This window comes from Ambystoma mexicanum, chromosome 10 (assembly GCF_040938575.1).
Source record: "Ambystoma mexicanum isolate Mex_15411 chromosome 10, UKY_AmexF1_1, whole genome shotgun sequence".
NCBI classification, from domain to species: domain Eukaryota; kingdom Metazoa; phylum Chordata; class Amphibia; order Caudata; family Ambystomatidae; genus Ambystoma; species Ambystoma mexicanum.
Window position 1 is genome coordinate 1,319,719,980 of NC_090932.1, and position 19,809 is coordinate 1,319,739,788.

The window sequence follows — 19,809 nt, forward strand, 5'->3', positions numbered from 1 at the left end:
GCATGCACCGCCCATTTCCAATGAGGTGTGCAGCCCAGCCTGTTCCTGCTCTGCAGCTGGCCTGTAAAGTAGGCAGCAGCATTCACCGGGCGTGTGTTCTCTCAAAGTGGAATGAAGTTGCATCACACATTTGCCAACACTGCACCTCTACTGACAGGAGCAGAGAGGGAGACATGATGGACTTTATACCAGAAGTAATCCATCCTTCAGTGTACTTGAAAAGAAGGCATGCAGTCAAAATAAAAAAGAGAGATTTAAATGTTAAAATCTTGCTCAGCTAAATTACATGTCATCCTTCTGAGGAAATGTCCTTTATTTTATGTGTATGCTGTGTGCATTTTTATATAGAATATACCCCAGTCGCATGAGTTTCGTAACTCTGCAAAGCTGAACAAAAAGCATACACAGAATAAACAAGTCAACCAAACGTACACATGGACCTATTCATATATAATACAATAGACACATAATACAATAGACACACCCCAACACAGAGAAAACCCCGAAACCCAGAAGAAATCCAATAGAATAAGCATGTGTTCTGGTATTTCCTAAAATAAAAAGAGATGAAGGTACTTTTAAAAAATCCAGTGTATATTTTTAGATCATTAGCCTTCCGTAAGGCCCTAAAAACTAGGCTCTTTTTCTAAAGAGCATTTCCCCATGAGATCTGTACTACATTTGTCACTATGTATAAGAAACCTATCTGTATTGCAGCCTGTTACCTGTATAAAAAAATGTCTTGAACAACTGTAACGTATCAAATGGTAACAACTGTAACCTAACTTATGTATCTAAGCATTCTTTCTCGGGCCGCCTATTGTAACCCGCAAGCAAGCCTCCTTAAGTTTCCTTAAAGCGCCTTGTTGCCTGTGGCCTGTAGTGCGCTCTACAAATACAAAATAAAAATAAATAAATGAGGGTCCATTGCAAGAAAGCATTTGCTGTTTTCATGAATTAAATTTTCAGATAGGTCTCCTAAGAACATATATTATTTATTATTTTCAGAATCTTCCTATATCGCAAACTTACCATAAAAGGGCAGCAGAATATTCCACATAGTGGATTGGATGCTTCCCAAGCAGGAGAAAATACAAAGCACAATCATAAGGAATAGAACAAACAAGGAAGGGTTCCTTAACATGCTGGATGGGCCGGAAGCAGGACCTTGGGGCCTGAATAGGGTCTGTAGGACTGCCTTGGATCAGTAGCTGTGGGTGGGAGGTGTATGAATAGGCGGGGTTGAGATCCTTTCTGAGTTGTCAGAAAGAGATGGAGATCCCGAGTGCCATTTGGAGCTCATTCCATAGTCTCAATGGCACTTGGGTATGGCTTGTTTTCCGGTTGCTTTCTTTGTAGAGTTCCTGGATTGCCAGTGTTCGAAGGGCTTGGCTCCAGGTGTGAGACAGAAGCCAGTGATAGACAATTCGTCAGCCAGACAGTCCTTCCTTTTGGAATACTTTGCAGAGAATACAGTTACAAGGGGCGAGATTGAGATTCGATGAGCCGGAGCTAAAAGCAGCTCCGGTGTATTGGGCTTCACCCAGTAGGTAGAAGCTACCTCTGTCAGAAGCAGGAGTTAGTACACAGCGCACCGCAAATCCAATGTGTGCATGAGAGGCAATTTCTCTTTTCCATTCTGCTTTAAATGTCCCTTATAAGTGTCCTTTAGTAGCTATTATTCATATTGATATGATATGATATGATATGATATGATTTGGCATTTATAACGTGCCTATACACAAGTGTTTCAAGACGCGATGACCAAACATACAGAGTTAACATCATATACATATGTTTGGATGGGCCCAGGTGGCCCGGGGAGTCAAATGTAGCTCCTGGTAACCGATGGCTTCAAGCTAACCAGGCTCTCCTCAGCTGGAGGCAGCAGCTGCATTGCTCCCAGCAATTCCCAACCCTGCAGTAAGTCTTGAGATGAACCTATGCTTGAAGACTAAACTGGTTGTAGCTCCTGCAGGGTGGGAGAAACGTAATGGAATTTATTTTTACCTGCGGCCTGGAGGCCAGTAGCATGGAACACAGCCCTTTAGCAGGGTCAGTGTGGTGTCTGCCAGTCCGAAGACAAGGGCAATGCCACCATAGCCACTGTCCAGCACTAGTTTTTTCCAGTGTCAGAGATGAGATGATGTCAGCTATCACTTGATCTTTTTCTGGGGCAAATACAACTGGTACCAGGCTGCCTGCGGCATCAGACTGACATGATATGGACTTTGAAGGGGAGTTCATTATTTAATTAATCTTTTATAAGGCACTTAATACAGGAGACCAGTCTATAAGCGTGGGCTGGAATTCAAACCTGTATTGCTCTGCGTTGTCTTGTTTCCAGGACCAACTCGTTCCCCTGTCCTATCCTCCCAACCTAAATTGAGAGTCAATATACAAATATACAAACCTATGGATTGGGGAAATGGGGAAAGACATCCATGCTCATATTTGTAAGCCAGGAACTCTCAGTCCATGTCAGCAAGGATTACAAACTCTGTTTTGGCGGGAGTTAATTTCAGATAGTCAGAAGAAATCCAGGTTTGGGTTAGCTTGGCACAATTACCTGGTGGATGGATGTCATTTATCGACAACACGTTGAGCTATAATTGTGAGTCAGCAGCACAGACATGCTGTATTGGCCATCACTGCATGGGGAGGCATCTGAGGTTGCATCTGTTTAGCAACAATAACGGTATGGGCAAATATAGCTGTGTACACTGTGCACAATGCTTTCAGTAAACTGCGCAGCTATGCATGCAATAAATATACATATCCTAATGTTGGATAACTGCAGAAGACATTTATGATGTCTGCATCTAGTATAAGGTTCAGTCACTGGGTCTCTCCTGGTAAACAGCACCACATGTTGTATTTTCATGTACAGTTTTTGGAAGGAAGGGGGTACGATTGTAAAAGTCAGACACTTTAAAGGAGGAGAAGTACTTGTTGGAAGTTAGGCTTTAACATGGACACAAAAAAAGGTATGAATACAATGTTTCCTCAACCACAAAAACACAGTTCTGTATCACGTGAAGTTTCATGAATGTATGATCACACCACCCTGTTAACGATGGCCAGTGCATCTAACCTAGAAGCACACGAGGGAAGTTCCATCTGGCCTGCCGTCCAAGCCGTTCCATGCAGCATCTTCCAATCAGCTTGCGGATCCCTATGGTCCAATGAGATGTTCCTAGGAGCCCTCCGGAATTTTGAATAGAAACAGACCTGAGAAGCTATCAAACAATTGCAACTAAAAATTTACTCCAGTGTACAAATAATTAAATAAGTAAAGCGAAGCATGCCATTTTGTTTGCTTCTGATGCAAATGATAAAAGTAAAGATGTGCAGACAAATGAAAAACAATCATTATTTCACCCTAAATAAATTATGAATAAAAATCAATACAAAATAAATGACTTTAAACAATAAACACAATAATTAGACCACAAGAAATGTACATTGAAATGTTATTTCCATAAGGGGGATAAAGGGTAATCTTTATGTTCGCCCTAAAAATGAAAATTCTGTTTGCTCAAACAGAAAAATAAGAATGAAAATACTAACTTGCTTGAGAATTCACTTGCTTACCCTGGTGGTTTCTGTAATGCTCATCCAGTAAACAATCGGAAATGGCTCAATTCATGACATATAAGAGAAACAAAAATGGCCTTTATACAAACTCAAAAAATCTACTGAAGTCAAAACCAGTTCCCCCAACTCAGTCTTCTGTAAAAAAAAATGTATGTATCTATTGAGACAAAAAAGCACAGACCTATCTGGAAAGCAACAGAGCACTGTACGCGAGGGCAACCAGAACACATGAAAGGGGAGTGGAAAAGGGATGTTCCGGTTCAGGTGAAGCGTCAGAGAGGGACGGTGGTCAGGTGCCCTTGGGCCGGTTGTTCCTTGAAGAGAAGAGTCTTCAGAAAGTTCCTGAAGTGTAGGAGTGGCAGGGCCTCTTCAATCCCACATCAACAGTAAATCGAACAGCATGCATGGGCTTTATTACAGAATCTCTGCACCCATGCAAGTGCACCAGGGCAAACATGGCTCTAGTGCAAACAACAGATTCTTTACATTCATCTTTGCATCAAGGCATCAGGACCTGATTTACAGAGTTTTTTACGATGGGATTCTCACGCTTTTTGTATATCAGACCCCCAGATAATGATACATATTGCCTTGGAACAGAAATACATTGAAAGAATATGTTTTATGCACTATGGCAATTTTGCACTGTTGCAAAATCTCTATAAAACCACCCAAATGAGTTGAGTGAGTGAACAGCCTTAGGTTTAGAAAAGGCGCTTCTTTTTGGAAAATATTGGGGTACTGAGATTTTAGAAGAACCTGAGTAGGCCACGAAATCTTTCTATCCTTAGGCACCCTGGGGTTATGGTCTGGATTTTTAGAAAATAAAAGGAAGGGCCATTTTGAGCAGCCCACAGTTGCTGCTCTATCCATCTCTATGCAATTGTTATTTGCACCGCCTCCTTCTTTGTAGTTGGATAGTATCAATAGTTTATTTCAAACCATGACACACATATAAATACATTTTTAAAAAGTCAAAAATACTGTTATTTTAAATCTACAATTACACTTTTTTTAAAACACTTCCATGCCAGCTTCAATCTATTTTCGCAATTAAGTTACATTTTTAACCAACTTTATTTTAGAAATATGTTTATGCCTTTTTGAAACAAAAGTACAAAGTTAATTTAATTTTAGGAATGAGGGCTGTGTATTATCTATAACAATACATAACATTGATATATTGTATTTTCATGTAATTGAGCTATTTTTGTATTTTGTTATTATAGAACACTATTTGTCATTATCACTGGCTATACTTCCCTTTGCCACGTGATTGGCTCTTAGCCTCAGGAAAGCCAGTGCTTTTAACTTGTTTCTATGACTTGTTGACCCTGCATTTCTCCTGCCCTCTACCCCTTTCTCGCCTCTCTTGACCCATTCTCTACATGCCACTTTCATTATCCACCTGCCTGACTGTCCCATCCATCTCTATTTGCATGTTATTTTTGGTCTGGGGTCAAGAAGTTTCCACATCTGAATTGTAATACAAACATGTCTCTTTGTTGCTTCAGAGCCATGGGGAATTTGCAGCAGTCGCTGGTGTGCTTCGAAAAGAGGCTGGTGGTGGCGCACGAACTGGGCGAAGCGTCCAACAAAGCCCAGGCCTACGGCGAGCTGGGAAGCCTGCACAGCCTGCTGGGAAACTTCGAACAAGCCATATCTTGCCTTGAGCGGCAGCTGAACATTGCCAGGGAGATGAAAGACCAGATCCTAGAAAGCGATGCAGCCTGTGGCCTTGGAGGAGTCTATCAGCAAATGGGCGAATTTGACACCGCCCTGCAGTACCATCAGCTCGACCTGCAGATAGCCGAGGAGACCAACAACCCGACGTGTCAGGGTCGGGCCTATGGAAACCTGGGCCTAACCTACGAGTCGCTCGGCACCTACGAGCGAGCCGTGGTTTATCAGGAGCAACACCTCAGCATTGCCGCCCAAACCAATGACTTAGTAGCCAAGACAGTAGCCTACAGCAGCCTTGGAAGGACGCACCATGCCTTGCAGAACTATTCTCAGGCCGTCATGTACCTTCAGGAAGGTAAGAGGCCATTGGGATTTTCATTATTTCAAACCCTTTGATCGCTGAACCATTAGTATGCCATGCTCATTATTTACGCATACTCTGACGGGGGCACTGCGTATTATGGGCCATTGGTACCCATGTAATAGCACGCATGCGTGTGATGTGTCAAAGTTCGTTGATGTACATATACAGTAATGATAATCCATGCAGTGCACATAACTCACTGAATTATCTCTTGACACTTGAATATTAGGTGCTATAATACAAGGGAACAACGTTAATTGATCGACAGGTTTTTTTCTGCAGAGTTTTTTGCTGGCGATTTTTGGCATGAAAAAACGAATCGAAAAATATGGGGGGTGGGTAAACGGATATAAGGGGTGGTGGGTGGGGAATGGGTAATAAATAACTAGAAAGAGAGGGGATTCGTGGAAACGCCCCCAAATAAGAAAATAAATACATTTTCAGCTACAAAAAACTCTGCGAAAGAAAACCTGGCGATGGAATGACATAGAAACCTACCAAGCGTTCCATACTATTAACATAGTTATGAGAACATAATACACATCCTCACCTGCTCATTACAATCTAAGGAGTGAGTTGCAATACATGGTCGCTCCCATTGGTGCAGACAGAGCTTCACTACCGGGTGGGCCTGTAAGATACACGTCTTGGCCTAGCCAAGGGGTCCCCATAAACTAGGAGATATGTTGATTTAATTGTAGCGTTGTTTTTGCACGCGCCCGTGACCGGCCGAAGTTTGAGCTTTTATCGGAAATCTTCATTGCCTTGTTAAGAACCGATGTTGCTATTACCCAGCTAATTGGTACTCGCTTTATTGACTGCGTAAAGATGAAAGGCAGAAAGGATCCAGAATCTGGAATGTATGCATGCAGGTTCCACAGCGATCTCTTGAGATGTACATATGTATGTCTACCTGGATCCATGGGATCAACCCTCTTGATAGGCCTTCCCTCCCTGGGCTGTCCCCAGTGTCCTGTTCTCTCCCGTTATTCTCATTCCCCCATTGTGTACAGCTCGACTGGGAGCCAGGTTTGACCCGTATCATTCCTATACATGAATACATGCATTCATATAACCTCACATGCACATTGACCTAGGTAAATATTGTCTCTTCTGCCACACAAAAGTAGTCAGCATGCAAAATAGCTGCTGATTAAAAATTCTAAAGCTATTAATTCAGACAACCTACTGCCCACTTGTCTCAGCCAACTACCTAATGCATCCAAATGGTTTTTAAAAATAGGGAGCAACTGAGCTCGCCACACGGTTTCTGTCAGTCCTGCCATTGTTATCACATGCCATTTGCCTTTCTGCATAGCTTAAAAAGTACCAGAATACAATATCATGTGACCCTAACATGAAGGATTAGTGCACATCTGCCATGGTGTAACTTGAGAACTTTCCAAATGAGTTGTACTTCTTCCACGACTTAGACACTCCCATGGGAGCCGGTGTGATTGCTGCGCTCTATGATGAATCCGCGCATGTCCGTTTTCCCCGATTCCACAGTTGGCGCTGCTCTTTTCACAAGCCGCCCATCTCCACTTCCTCTGCTGTCCTTGCTCTGCATCTGAGCAGACGCTGTTGCCACTCCTCTCTCACGTGCGCTGTCCTTGCTCTGCATCTGAGCAGATGCTTTTGCCGCTCCTCTCTCGCGTGCGCTGTCCTTGCTCTGCATCTGAGCAGACGCTGTTGCCACTCCTCTCTCGTGTGTGCTGTCCTTCTCTGCATCTGAGCAGACGCTGTTGCCACTCCTGTCTCGCATGTGTTGTCCTTCTCTGCATCTGAGCAGACGCTGTTGCCACTCCTCTCTCGCGTGCGCTGTCTGTCCTTCTCTGCATCTGAGCAGACTCTGTTGCCACTCCTCTATCGCGTGCGCTGAGCAGACTCTGTTGCCACTCCTCTATCGCGTGCGCTGTCCTTGCTCTGCATCTGAGCAGACGCTGTTGCCGCTCCTCTCTCGCATGCGCTGTCCTTGCTCTGCATCTGAGCAGACGCTGTTGCCGCTCCTCTCTCGCGTGTGCTGTCCTTCTCTGCATCTGAGCAGACGCTGTTGCCGCTCCTCTATCGCGTGCGCTGTCCTTGCTCTGCATCTGAGCAGACGCTGTTGCCGCTCCTCTATCGCGTGCGCTGTCCTTGCTCTGCATCTGAGCAGACGCTGTTGCCGCTCCTCTCTCGCGTGCGCTGTCCTTGCTCTGCATCTGAGCAGACGCTGTTGCCACTCCTCTCTCGCGTGCGCTGTACTTCTCTGCATCTGAGCAGACGCTGTTGCCACTCCTCTCTCGCGTGCGCTGTACTTCTCTGCATCTGAGCAGACGCTGTTGCCACTCCTGTCTCGCGTGCGCTGTCCTTCTCTGCATCTGAGCAGACGCTGTTGCCACTCCTCTCTCGCGTGCGCTGTCCTTGCTCTGCATCTGAGCAGACGCTGTTGCCACTCCTCTCTCGCATGCGCTGTCCTTGCTCTGCATCTGAGCAGACGCTGTTGCCACTCCTCTCTCGCGTGCGCTGTCCTTGCTCTACATCTGAGCAGACGCTGTTGCCACTCCTCTATCGCGTGCGCTGTCCTTGCTCTGCATCTGAGCAGACGCTGTTGCCACTCCTCTCTCGCATGCGGTGTCCTTGCCCTGCATATGAGCAGACGCTGTTGCCACTCCTCTCTCGCGTGCGCTGTCCTTCTCTGCATCTGAGCAGACGCTGTTGCCACTCCTGTCTCGCATGTGCTGTCCTTCTCTGCATCTGAGCAGACACTGTTGCCACTCCTCTATCGCGTGCGCTGTCCTTGCTCTGCATCTGAGCAGACGCTGTTGCCACTCCTCTCTCGCATGCGCTGTCCTTGCTCTGCATCTGAGCAGACGCTGTTGCCACTCCTCTCTCGCGTGCGCTGTCCTTCTCTGCATCTGAGCAGACGCTGTTGCCACTCCTGTCTCGCATGTGCTGTCCTTCTCTGCATCTGAGCAGACACTGTTGCCACTCCTCTATCGCGTGCGCTGTCCTTGCTCTGCATCTGAGCAGACGCTGTTGCCACTCCTCTCTCGCATGCGCTGTCCTTGCTCTGCATCTGAGCAGACGCTGTTGCCACTCCTCTCTCGCGTGCGCTGTCCTTGCTCTGCATCTGAGCAGACGCTGGTGCCACTCCTATCTCGCGTGCGCTGTCTGTCCTTCTCTGCATCTGAGCAGACTCTGTTGCCACTCCTCTCTCGCTTGCGCTGTCCTTGCTCTGCATCTGAGCAGACGCTGTTGCCACTCCTCTCTCGCATGTGCTGTCCTTGCTCTGCATCTGAGCAGACGCTGTTGCCACTCCTGTCTCGCATGTGCTGTCCTTCTCTGCATCTGAGCAGATGCTGTTGCCACTCCTCTATCGCGTGCGCTGTCCTTCTCTGCATCTGAGCAGACGCTGTTGCCACTCCTCTCTCGCATGTGCTGTCCTTCTCTGCATCTGAGCAGATGCTGTTGCCACTCCTCTATCGCGTGCGCTGTCCTTGCTCTGCATCTGAGCAGACGCTGTTGCCACTCCTCTCTCGCATGCGCTGTCCTTGCTCTGCATCTGAGCAGACACTGTTGCCACTCCTCTCTCGCGTGCATTGTTCCAATAGCCCCTCCACATTGTCTTGACCTGTTTTGCCAGCTGCCCTCTTGTTCTCTTCACAAAGTGTGGGAGACCCCCCCACAACCTCCCTCCACTTCCCTGCATGCCCACCCCCATCTGTGATTCCCCCATCCTCGTCCATGTGGGGAAGACCCTCGCTACCCCGTCTACTTCCCTGCCTGCTTACCCTTATCTGTAGTTCATTGGCCCATTCCGTGTGGGGGAAATTCCCGCAACCCTTCTCCTCAGCGTCCTCGCCCCGTAACGCTACACTGTCCCTCTCCTTTCGCGTGCCCGTGGCTTCCACATGCCTCTTTACCCTGGCAACAAGTTATTCCTGCTTACACTGAACGTTATGCCCGCATCTGATGCAGGGACGGACCGGGAACCAAAAGAGGCCCTGGAAATAATGGTCAAAGTGGCCCCATATCACACACGTTGAACAAGCCCAGCCCTTTTCCTATGAGAACATTTGGAAATAAAATAGGTTACCACAAAAAAGAGACCCAAGGTGCAGAGGCCTACCAGGAAATCTCCAGAGCCGGAACTCTCCGGAGTGCCCTGCAGGCCTTGCACCCCTGAGCTGATGCCATGCTGGAAAAGTGCTTTGCTGGTAGTGCTACTCAGAAATCTAGCATCAAGAAAATGGGGCTGAATGCGCATTTGGAGCTATTTACTTGATATTGGCGGAATCACGATGTTATGCATACCACGTATAGCATTGGCAGTTCCGCAAGAAAGTAGAACATGTTTTGCACATCCTACAAGCAAAAATGCACACTCACGATCTATTAGTAACTGCACTAAATGCACGGGAATTTAAAGTCACATTGAGGTCTGTGACCTGCGTTGTTTACTGTTCGGAGGCAATTATTCTTTATCTTGTTACCCCACTCAGTTTATTATCATCAGCTCTGTAAAAGCGTCCGACCCAAACCTTCGATCTGTCCATCTATCAGTACTTAACCCACTGAGCAATCTTACCAGCTATCTTCCTATCACATTCAAGTTACCAGAGGACCTATTTGCATATCAAATGTACATTAAGCTCAATATAATGGTTACTAATCATGCTTGTGAGTTTTATTTTAGTTATTCGACCACACAAGCAACAATGCATTTGTTCAACAACACAGCAACACTGCTGTGCCAGAGCCAGTACAAGGATTGGTTACTCTTCAAGTAAAAGTGGAATTTGACATCTTCCACTGGTCTAACCCTATTCATTGCATGCCCGGCTCCAATAGTGCTCAACCTTTTCACCACGCAAACTGCATAGGTAGAAACATTTAATTATTTATTTTAAACAGAGCATATGCAGCACTGGTAGCACTGAGACAACTCACTCCTGCGCAGAAACAAACATGTTTTGCTTTTGTGTAGGAATGGGATAGGCATTTACCAGACACTGCAATAAGGGTACTACTACCAGGTCATACGATGGCAACAAAGGGTGTGAGCAGCCAGCCGTATGATGCCAGTGCCAGACAATTGCCTATCGAATACCGGTATGCAAGCCAAAATGGCTGGCTTTGCCAATGTTTGTTTTTAACGCGATTTGAGTGCAAGGAACAGATACAAGGATGCACGTGTGCGTTACAAATCAAGTGACTGAAGGCACACCTGGTTGAGACATTTTTATTTATCTATGAACTCATTTAAAGCCATTAACTCTCAGAAGACTGCTTAAAAATACTTATGATAGGCCGTGTTCAGCAGAAAGGGGGATGTTACTATCTTATACAGCTAGCTCTCAGAGATCCTAGGATGGTATGCTTTGAGCAGGTTGTGCGTGAGAATGGCAATAGGGATTAGCATGACCGTGGGTGGTCAATGTGTGGGTAAATTACCAACCAATGTCCACGGGCTGTGTGCCCCTCTTCATAACCCAAGTCCCTCCAACCTCTACTGCAATACAGTATTGTCAGCTGAGCACCACCAAAAAGCAAAAACTAAAAATGCACACTGGTAACAGCAGGTGAAACTTCACTGACACAGGAAAGGTACAGTAAGGAATGTAGTGTAAGCTTCTGCCACACAAAGAACTGGTACAGCACAGGGAGCAGCTCTTAACGCCTTGTCCTCTCGCACGCGACAGATGCAACAGATCAGCATAGGAGCATGCTTCCCTCACATAAAGGATTGGCAACTTGTGGCTGCTGCAGCAGCACAACCTTCACTCACAGACATCAGATACTGCATGCCTGGGCAGCAGCACAAGCTTCCCTCACACTTATGATTGTGGCGGCTTTCCTCACAGAGGGTCTGTACTGCAGCGGCTTTGGAACCTTGCCTCACAGATACAACTGGTTCAGCATGGACCGCAGCACTGCAAGCTTCCCCCACACTCAGAATGTGACCATCATGGGCAGAGCCAGTGCAAGCCTTTTGAAACTTTGTTCGCATAGAGTGGTACAGCAAGAGTAAGGGGCGCTTCCCTCACCTACAGAACATAGACATATAACGCGCGCCAACTGCACATTTTCGCAAGGTTCTTTCTGAGAAAGAAGGTTTTCTTGCATGAAGAACAGGGACATTGATTTGTTTAAATATGTATTTATTTATTTATTTGCAGGAGGAACAATGCTCTTTTGATCACAAAAGAGCATACCATAGATACAAAATCAGATTTGAAACAATGCAGTGAACTTCTTAGAATGGGGTGAGTTTGAGGGACATTCTGACCAGAATGTGTAGGGGAGTAAATGGATCAATCACCGGGGACAAAACATCTGTGGACTTACATAGATTAAGAAGCAGCAACATTGGACATTTTTACGTGCAGGTAGGCGGTACGGCCAGCTGTGCTCGGGATGTGACCATGATGGGTGAAGTGCTAGATTGGATGCATAGGAAGTGAGGGACAGAGGCAGCTTAGAGGTGACTGAAAAATGTTACCTAGCAAGCAGATGAGAGGTAGATTCAGAGGGTAACTCGGAGGCGGGGAGGTAGGCTTTAAGGTTTTGAACAAATCCATGTGGAATGTTTCTCAGATGTCCAGGGAAAGAGAATTCGATGCCAGTGAATGAAGAAGAGAGAAACAGTGGAAGAGAGAGGAAGCACAGGGAGGGTGAGGAGCCACAGGGGTAGTCGAGGAGGCAGAGCAGAGATTACAAGAAGGCTTGAAGAGTTGAATAGAGGAGGACAGATACAGTGGTGCCTTACCGTGGATAAATTTGTGAATCATGTGAAGAAATTTAAATCTGGTCCTGCTATGCATCATCAGCCATCCAGCCTGGAGACGGTACAAGGAAGTAGGTGTGAAGTGAGGGAGCTCAAATAGAGTCCTGGTAGTGAAGTTAATAAGAGAGCATAAAAAGCCTGGTTGTGGAGACTAAAGAAGATGCTGGTAGAGTAGTCCAGTTTAGAGAAGACAAGAGTGACTAAGAGAAGCTTGGCGGTGTTGAACGGAAGGGGGTGCCAGATATTCCTTAAATTTAGGAAGTTGAGGCGAGCTGCTGTTCTAGTTTTGGAGATGAACCTAGAGAAGGTGTGAGAAGGTTCATAGATGACGCTGAGGTTTCTAGCTGAATAAGAAGTAGGGGAGAGGTCAGGTGGGAACTGGATAGGCAGAGGAAGAGATGAGAGAGAGCTTTTGGCAGGGAAGAAGAGCACCTGTGTTTTGGTAGAGCTTAACATCAGAGAATGCAAAGCCATCCAATATTTTATGGCACAGAGACAGTTGGAAATGTTGATAGAGAGATCAGCAGAGAGTTCAACAAAAGAGAAGAAGATATGTGTGTTTGCAGTGAAGAGTTGGTATGGCAACCCAATGGAGGAGATTAGTGCCCCAACGGCAGAGGTGTACAGTATAAAGAGGAGAGGACCAAAGACAGAGCCTTGTGGAACACCAACAGTTAGAGGAGTGAGTTGAGAGTTGTTGTTGCTCCAGGAGACAGTGAATTGGCAGGATTCAATCCAGGCAAGGGCCCAATCGCAAATCCTAAAAGGAAAGAGAATATTAAGGAGATAAGAGTGATCAACAGTGTCAAATTCAGCAGACAGGTCAAGGAGAATTAGGATAGAGGATAGGTTGTAGTGCTTAGCAGAGGCAAAGAAGTTGGACACATTCATGAGAGCAGTTTCCGTGGAGTGACAGGAGAGGAAACCTGCTGTAGGGGTCTCAAAGTTGTGGATCTCTAAGAAATTGGTAAGATGGTTGAACACAACTAGATTAGTCATATGATATGATATGATATTTGATTTGTATTGCGCTCATACACTTGTGCAGAAGGAGAGACACAGAGAGAAAGTTAGCCGGTAGGTTCAGGTCAGCCACTCGCTTTTTTAGGAGAGGAATGACTGTGCCTGTTTTGAAAACAGAGGGAAAGCAATCAGAGTCGAATAACAGTTTGAAGAGTTTAGCAAGGTGAGAGGTCACTAAAGGGGCCATGGTCTTGACTAGCTGAGGAGTTACAGGGTTTAATGGGGCACAAGAGGGGTTTGCCTTCATCAGTAGAGATTGGACGTCATCAGTATTAGTGTGACTAAAGTGGGAGATAGAGGCAGAGGAGGATGGTAGAGAAGGCAGAGCATACAACATAGGAGGAGGAAGTGTGAGGAAGGTGAGGAGAGACTCTCATTTTTTACATTTCTGCAGCAGAGTATTCAGCTAGGTTATTAGCTGTGAGAGTAGAGTTGATAGGCATAGACTTAGAAAGAGTGTGTTTAGAGTGCTCTGTGGCCGGCGAGGATGCTTGAAGTGAAAGTGAATGAGGGTTAGGTAGAATTCCCTTTTTGTTCTGTCAAGAGTGGACCTAAGAGAGTTCAGGGCAGAGAGGTAGAGTTGCAGATCCTTGTGCAAGTGGGCACGCCTCCATTTGTGCAGCAGCCGACGCATGTCTGTGCAGAGAGAGCATATGAATGGGGTGACCCATGATTGAGGATGCTGAGCCTTAGGGGAGTAAGCAGTGGGAAATGAGAGGAGAATGAGTCACGCAGTAGGGATTGGAAGCCGGAGAAGGCAGTGTTGGTGGAAGAGGCATTGAGAGTGAAGGAGGAGAGTGAGAACTGTAGGTTGAGTGAACGGGGGGGATTGGCAGGAGGTTTACATTTCCTTGTTGTAATAGGTGAAGCAAGTGGCGAGGAAAGGTCTGAGGGAGGAAAAGAGATGGTAGTGGTAATAATTGAAATACTTGTGCACAAGCGCGTTATAAATGCCTTATCAAATGGATGGCGTGACAGTAGTATTAGTGGCTGAGAGGGAGTTGGAGATGATAAGAGATCCAAAGAGTTACCCTTGTGTGCGTAAGTAGGTTGTGGATAGAGTGAAGAGTGTGGTCACTAAGAAAAGACTGAAGTTAAGATTTCTGGGAAGTGGTTGAGAGAGGGAAGGTTAAAGTGACCTAAGAGCATGAGGTGATGTTTAGTGGAAATAGAATCAAAGAGTAGCACAGAATCATCAAAGAATTGTCCAATGGGAGCAAGGGGGTGATAGATGGAGATGATGTGAGTCTCAGAGGAAGAGAGGTGAGGTGGATAGGTGTTCGAGGAGGTATGGTTATCTTATCGGCTTTGTTGGAAAGATGTGGAAGAGAGATGGAGTAGTGAGAATTTTGAGTTGTATGTTTTATAATAGGGATAGAAAAGGAGAAAGTTGTAGTATGATTGGAGAAAGCGTAGAAAGGGTAGGGAGAGATGAGTAGGAGGAGCAGCAGGAGGAGCAGTAGTGAATGCATTGTAGGTGAGAAGCACAGTGTGGAGAGATAGTACAGTAATTAGGCAGCTTGGGATACTCACAGGTGCAACATGGAGAAAGGCAAAAGCAAAGGTTCATAGGCTAAGGGGCAAAGAGGCTGGTCAACAGCTGGTCTTCACCCTTCACTGTTATACCCTAAACTGGGACGCCCCTGGCTGGACACCCCTAGGGATCTCAGAAAGGATGACACACGCTGTTGTCAAATGATCGCCTAGTCCATCACTGGTTGGTATTTCTGATAGTGTCCCTATTGTTGCTGGGAGGAGACCATTCCTTCTGATTGATGTTCCCAGAGTAGCCTCTTGTGGCCTTCAGAAAGTGATGTCACCGATCCAAGATGACCACTGGAAGTGATGTCACCAATCCAATTTGGCTGCTGGCAGTGAAGCTCCAGACAGAAAGTGAAGCCAAAAACTAAAAGGGATGACACGCTCTTGTCACCGGAACCCCTCGTCCATCAGTGGTTGGTGTATGGTATTGTCCCTGGCGTTGCAGGGATAAAGCAATTTCTTAGTGATTGGTGTTCCCAGAGGAGCCTCTTGTGTCCTTCAGCTTGAGATGGGGTTGATCCAAGATGGTTGCACTGCAACCTTACCCCATTTACAGTATAGGTACAGCCTAGGCAGTGGCAGTGCAAGCTTCCCTCCTATGGAGAATAGGAATGGAAGGGGCACTACAAGCTTCCTTCTCATATATACTGTGTACATACAGTATAATCAGGGGAGTGCACACTTCTCTCACACAGAGAAAAGGTACAGTCTCGATGGGATTCAAATCAGTGACTAGCTTGAACCCAGATCTGTTTAATGCGTGCTTATTTCATCAATCCATCTATTTTATACATACAGTGCATAAGTGTGTTTGGGCTCCAACCAAATAGGGGAAGGCGTGCACTGCTTCTGGCTACAATTGCAGGCCTTATATTCTATAATTAAAGCACGTGCATGGCATGTAGAGACCTCTACGCACACAAAAGGCCAAATATATTAGCCCGTCGCTGGCTTTTTACCAAAGTCCCTGTGATATGATTGGCAAAGTGGAGTTTGGAAGGTAACGCTCTTTGATTGTGTAGAACATCTCAATTGGTGCAATTCAGTTCATGCCAGCAATTTGTTGGCTTAACAACCCTCAATTAAAAAAAAGATATATATTTAAGGAAGTTTTTCTACCCTTTAACATGAGGAAAATCAACAAAGCAGAACTACATCACAGAGGCCCTCATATAGCAACTATTATTGCTGAAATGGTTCCGACCTTGGGTTTCTTGCCAAACTTTCATTTAGTCTATTCATGAGCTGGGGCGGCGCGCAGCTTGTGCACCTGCAGGCATTGTGCAGCTTTGCCTTTGGTGCATAAATTAGATGTTAGATACACATGTTGGGACATACAGAATTACCCAGTGGAGCTGCACATCCTATTAGTATAGGATCAAGCTAATTTGGCTGCATTAGTCTGTATTCAAGAAATATTCTGCCTACAGTTATTAAGTCTTAGAAGAGTATCACCGCGCCTGAATGCTGTGGCCTGTCTAAGTCCCATTCTCATTCCCAAGGTGGCAAGTGCTGCTCTTACTTAATGTCCAGCTTAAGCTTTCCACAACTTGAAGACCCGAGAGACCTACCATTGGTTGACAGCCCTCCATCCTATTAGAATGCTTTATTTATATATGTTGCTTATTGATCAAAGTGTGTACAGGTGAGCACAAAGATGTGTTGGTGCAGCAGTGGCAGCGGTAATAGAGGGCAGCTTACGAAGGGCACAAGATGACTCCATATCACCAGGAAACAACCTTCCCAGGCCTGGCCATTCTTTATTGAAATCATTGGTACCAACTTCTTAAATCCAGTTAATACAATGGATGTTTAAGGAGACTACAGCTCCCAGAATGCCTTTGTGAAACAAAAGCACACATAGAGCTGTAAAAGCTTTGCAAATTAAAATAAGTTTATGGATGTTAAAGGAGACTACAGCTCCCAGAATGCCTTTGTGAAACAAAAGCCCACATAGGGCTGTAAAAGCTTTGCAAATTAAAATAAGCTTATCTACTGCACCAAATGACTTCTGTAGTGATACCACACAGACTAGTCCAGAAAGTGGTGTAGTATGGTAGTATGCACCTTTCAAGGTACCCGGGCTGTGGTATCTGGAGGAAAAAAGGAGGGGTTGCCTGGAGGAGAAGAGAAAAGGAGGAACAGGTAAAAGCAAACAGGTGTTAGGGAGAGATTCTAGGAGATGTTGAGCAGTAGTGTTTGTGATAGATGTGATACATCTAGGATTAGCACTGCTGAGTAAAACTCGGGCACAATGATGGCATTTTTTCAGGCAGACACTTTTATTGATCAAGAAAGGGTTGGAAAAATGACTCTATCCCTAAAACTAAGAGGGGTTTCCCTACCTCAAAGTAAACTAGTGAAAGTGTCAGGATATCCACAACTAAAAAGGTCTATCACTGTTGTGTCTCAAAAGCCTATCTCTGTCCCTAACACGAATAACTCAAAGAAACTGTGCAAGGATGATCTCTCCCCAAAGCAAAGTGTTCATTGAAGTTCCAATCAACAGAAAGGTTCCCAGTCTCTCTGGTAATAAACAGGCTAAGGTTGTGCTCCTTTCCCCTAGTGTCCTTCTTCTTCTCCTTTTGGGCTTCTGAGCCCCATACTTCCTTAGGGCAAATGTCAATGGATAATGCACAGGAATATGTTTCTCAAATTCACAGTTCTTTATCCCACCAACTTGGCCCTCTTCCCCACCAAGCATAGGATTCCTTTCAATTAACTCTCAGTTCCAGGATTCTTGACCCACTTATTCCAAACTCTCGTCTGTGTGCGGATCCCAGACTTGCTAATATTCTGAATGGCTTGGTTTACTCTCCTGCCATGCAACTGTGCTCTCATAGACTGTGCCTCTTTCTGTCACTGTGTCCTAGACCCTCTTGCTCTTTGTTACACAGTTTGGGTTTTGTGTCTCATATGGGTGTGGGTCCCAGCCTCGCAATTGTATCTGCTTGGTTCCTTCCCCTGCCATGTATCCAACTCCTCCTTGGCTGCTCCTTTTTCAGTCAGGGTCCCAGAAACCTCTTATTCTTGACTTTTATAATGGCTGCAGATCCCAGACTCGCAAATAATGATTGTGCATTCTTGGTTCACTCTCCTGACAAACAGAGGATCCCTATTTCTTTATCTGGTTTATTCTCAGGGTCCCAGACTCTTTTATAATTCCATATGGGTGTGGGTCCCAGACTCGCAATGTCCTGTCAGGTTCCCAGACCCACTTATTCCCGCTTCTGCATTTTGCTTCCCCGGACATCAAGCACCTCTCGAGTAACCCACGTACCTGTTTGTTTTTTCCGTGCTGGTATCAGCGTTTCCCATGCAGCTGCATAACTTTTCGAGGCTCTGGTAGTGTTTGTGTAACCGGCGGGGTCTCCAGCAGCTCTGCAGATGTTTGGCTCTTCTCTCTTAGATGCTTTGTCTGGGCCTGGGGTGTCCAGAGGTTCGTCTTGGCAGCAACCTGAGTAGTCCTTCTATCCTGGACCACGTTTGGGTTCTCCTTCTCCTTTGCTCACGGCTTCCCTTTCAGTCCTCGTCTGCTCGCCTGATGCGCAGCTCCTGCAATTCCTCCTCGGAGGACAGCTCTCTCCTAGTGTCCCAGCTGAGCTGCCTTTGAACTCCCGCAATGGATTGTTGAATTTCCTTTGGCTAATCACATACCGTGAGAGGCTAGACTCTGTTTTTTTTGAGTGATCGGACTCCCGGTCATCTTCTTCTTCCGAGCACTCAAAATAGAGCCCTATGTAGCATCGTTTGTATTCTCTGATGTCTTAGTGTTGTCAAGTATATTAGATTGGCTAAGTTGACAATAGAACACCTTGGCCTGGGCTCTGTGGATGCTTGGAGGATTGGGAGAAAATGCATGTTAATGCCCAGATAGACGAGCTATGTAAGGAGCTTAGACCTAAATTTCGACTGTATCAGTGGAGCCTCCTGCTGGTTCCCCACCTCACACTGCGTTTTGCCAACTGAGAGATGGCGGAAGCTCTGCCCTTTCCCCCACCTCTAGCTCCTCACCCCTGCACTTGAGCCACTGGTTAACTGCGGGGTGGAAGCTGCAGCTCGATTTAGAGATGAGCCATGGGACCTGGCAGGAGAAGCACTATCACCAAAGACACATTTAGAGATGAGCCACGGGAGCTGGCAGGAGCAACACTATCACCAAAGACACATTTAGAGATGAACTTCAGGAGCTGGCAGGAGAAACACTATCGTCAAAGACACGTTTAGAGATGACCCTCAGAAGCTGGCAGGAGCAACACTATCACGAAAGATACATTTAGAGATGAGCCACAGGAGCTGCCAGGAGAAACACTATCACCAAATACACATTTAGAGATGAGCCACAGGAGATGGCAGGAGCAACACTATCGTCAAAGACACGTTTAGAGATGATCCTCAGAAGCTGGCAGGAGCAACACTATCACGAAAGATACATTTAGAGATGAGCCACAGGAGCTGGCAGGAGAAACACTATCACCAAATACACATTTAGAGATGAGCCACAGGAGCTGGCAGGAGCAACACTATCGTCAAAGACACGTTTAGAGATGACCCTCAGAAGCTGGCAGGAACAACACTATCACGAAAGATACATTTAGAGATGAGCCACAGGAGCTGGCAGGAGAAACACTATCACCAAATACACATTTAGAGATGACCCTCAGAAGCTGGCAGGATCAAACACTATCACGAAAGATACATTTAGAGATGAGCCACAGGAGCTGGCAGGAGAAACACTATCACCAAAGACACGTTTAGAGATGAGCCTCAGGAGCTGGCAGGAGCAACACTATCACCAAAGACACATTTAGAGACGTGCCACAGGAGCTTG

General features: G+C 46.0%; 1 protein-coding gene across 3 annotated transcripts in view; it reads left to right on the plus strand.

Moving 5' to 3' along the window:
* TTC28 (tetratricopeptide repeat domain 28) overlaps positions 1–19,809 on the plus strand; it is a 1,396,661-nt gene that overhangs the window by 988,847 nt on the left and 388,005 nt on the right. For all 3 annotated transcript variants that reach the window (XM_069619361.1, XM_069619362.1, XM_069619363.1), the window contains exon 7: positions 5,112–5,635. In XM_069619361.1, the coding sequence (XP_069475462.1) occupies positions 5,112–5,635 (524 nt within the window). The remainder of the gene's footprint in view (positions 1–5,111; positions 5,636–19,809) is intronic.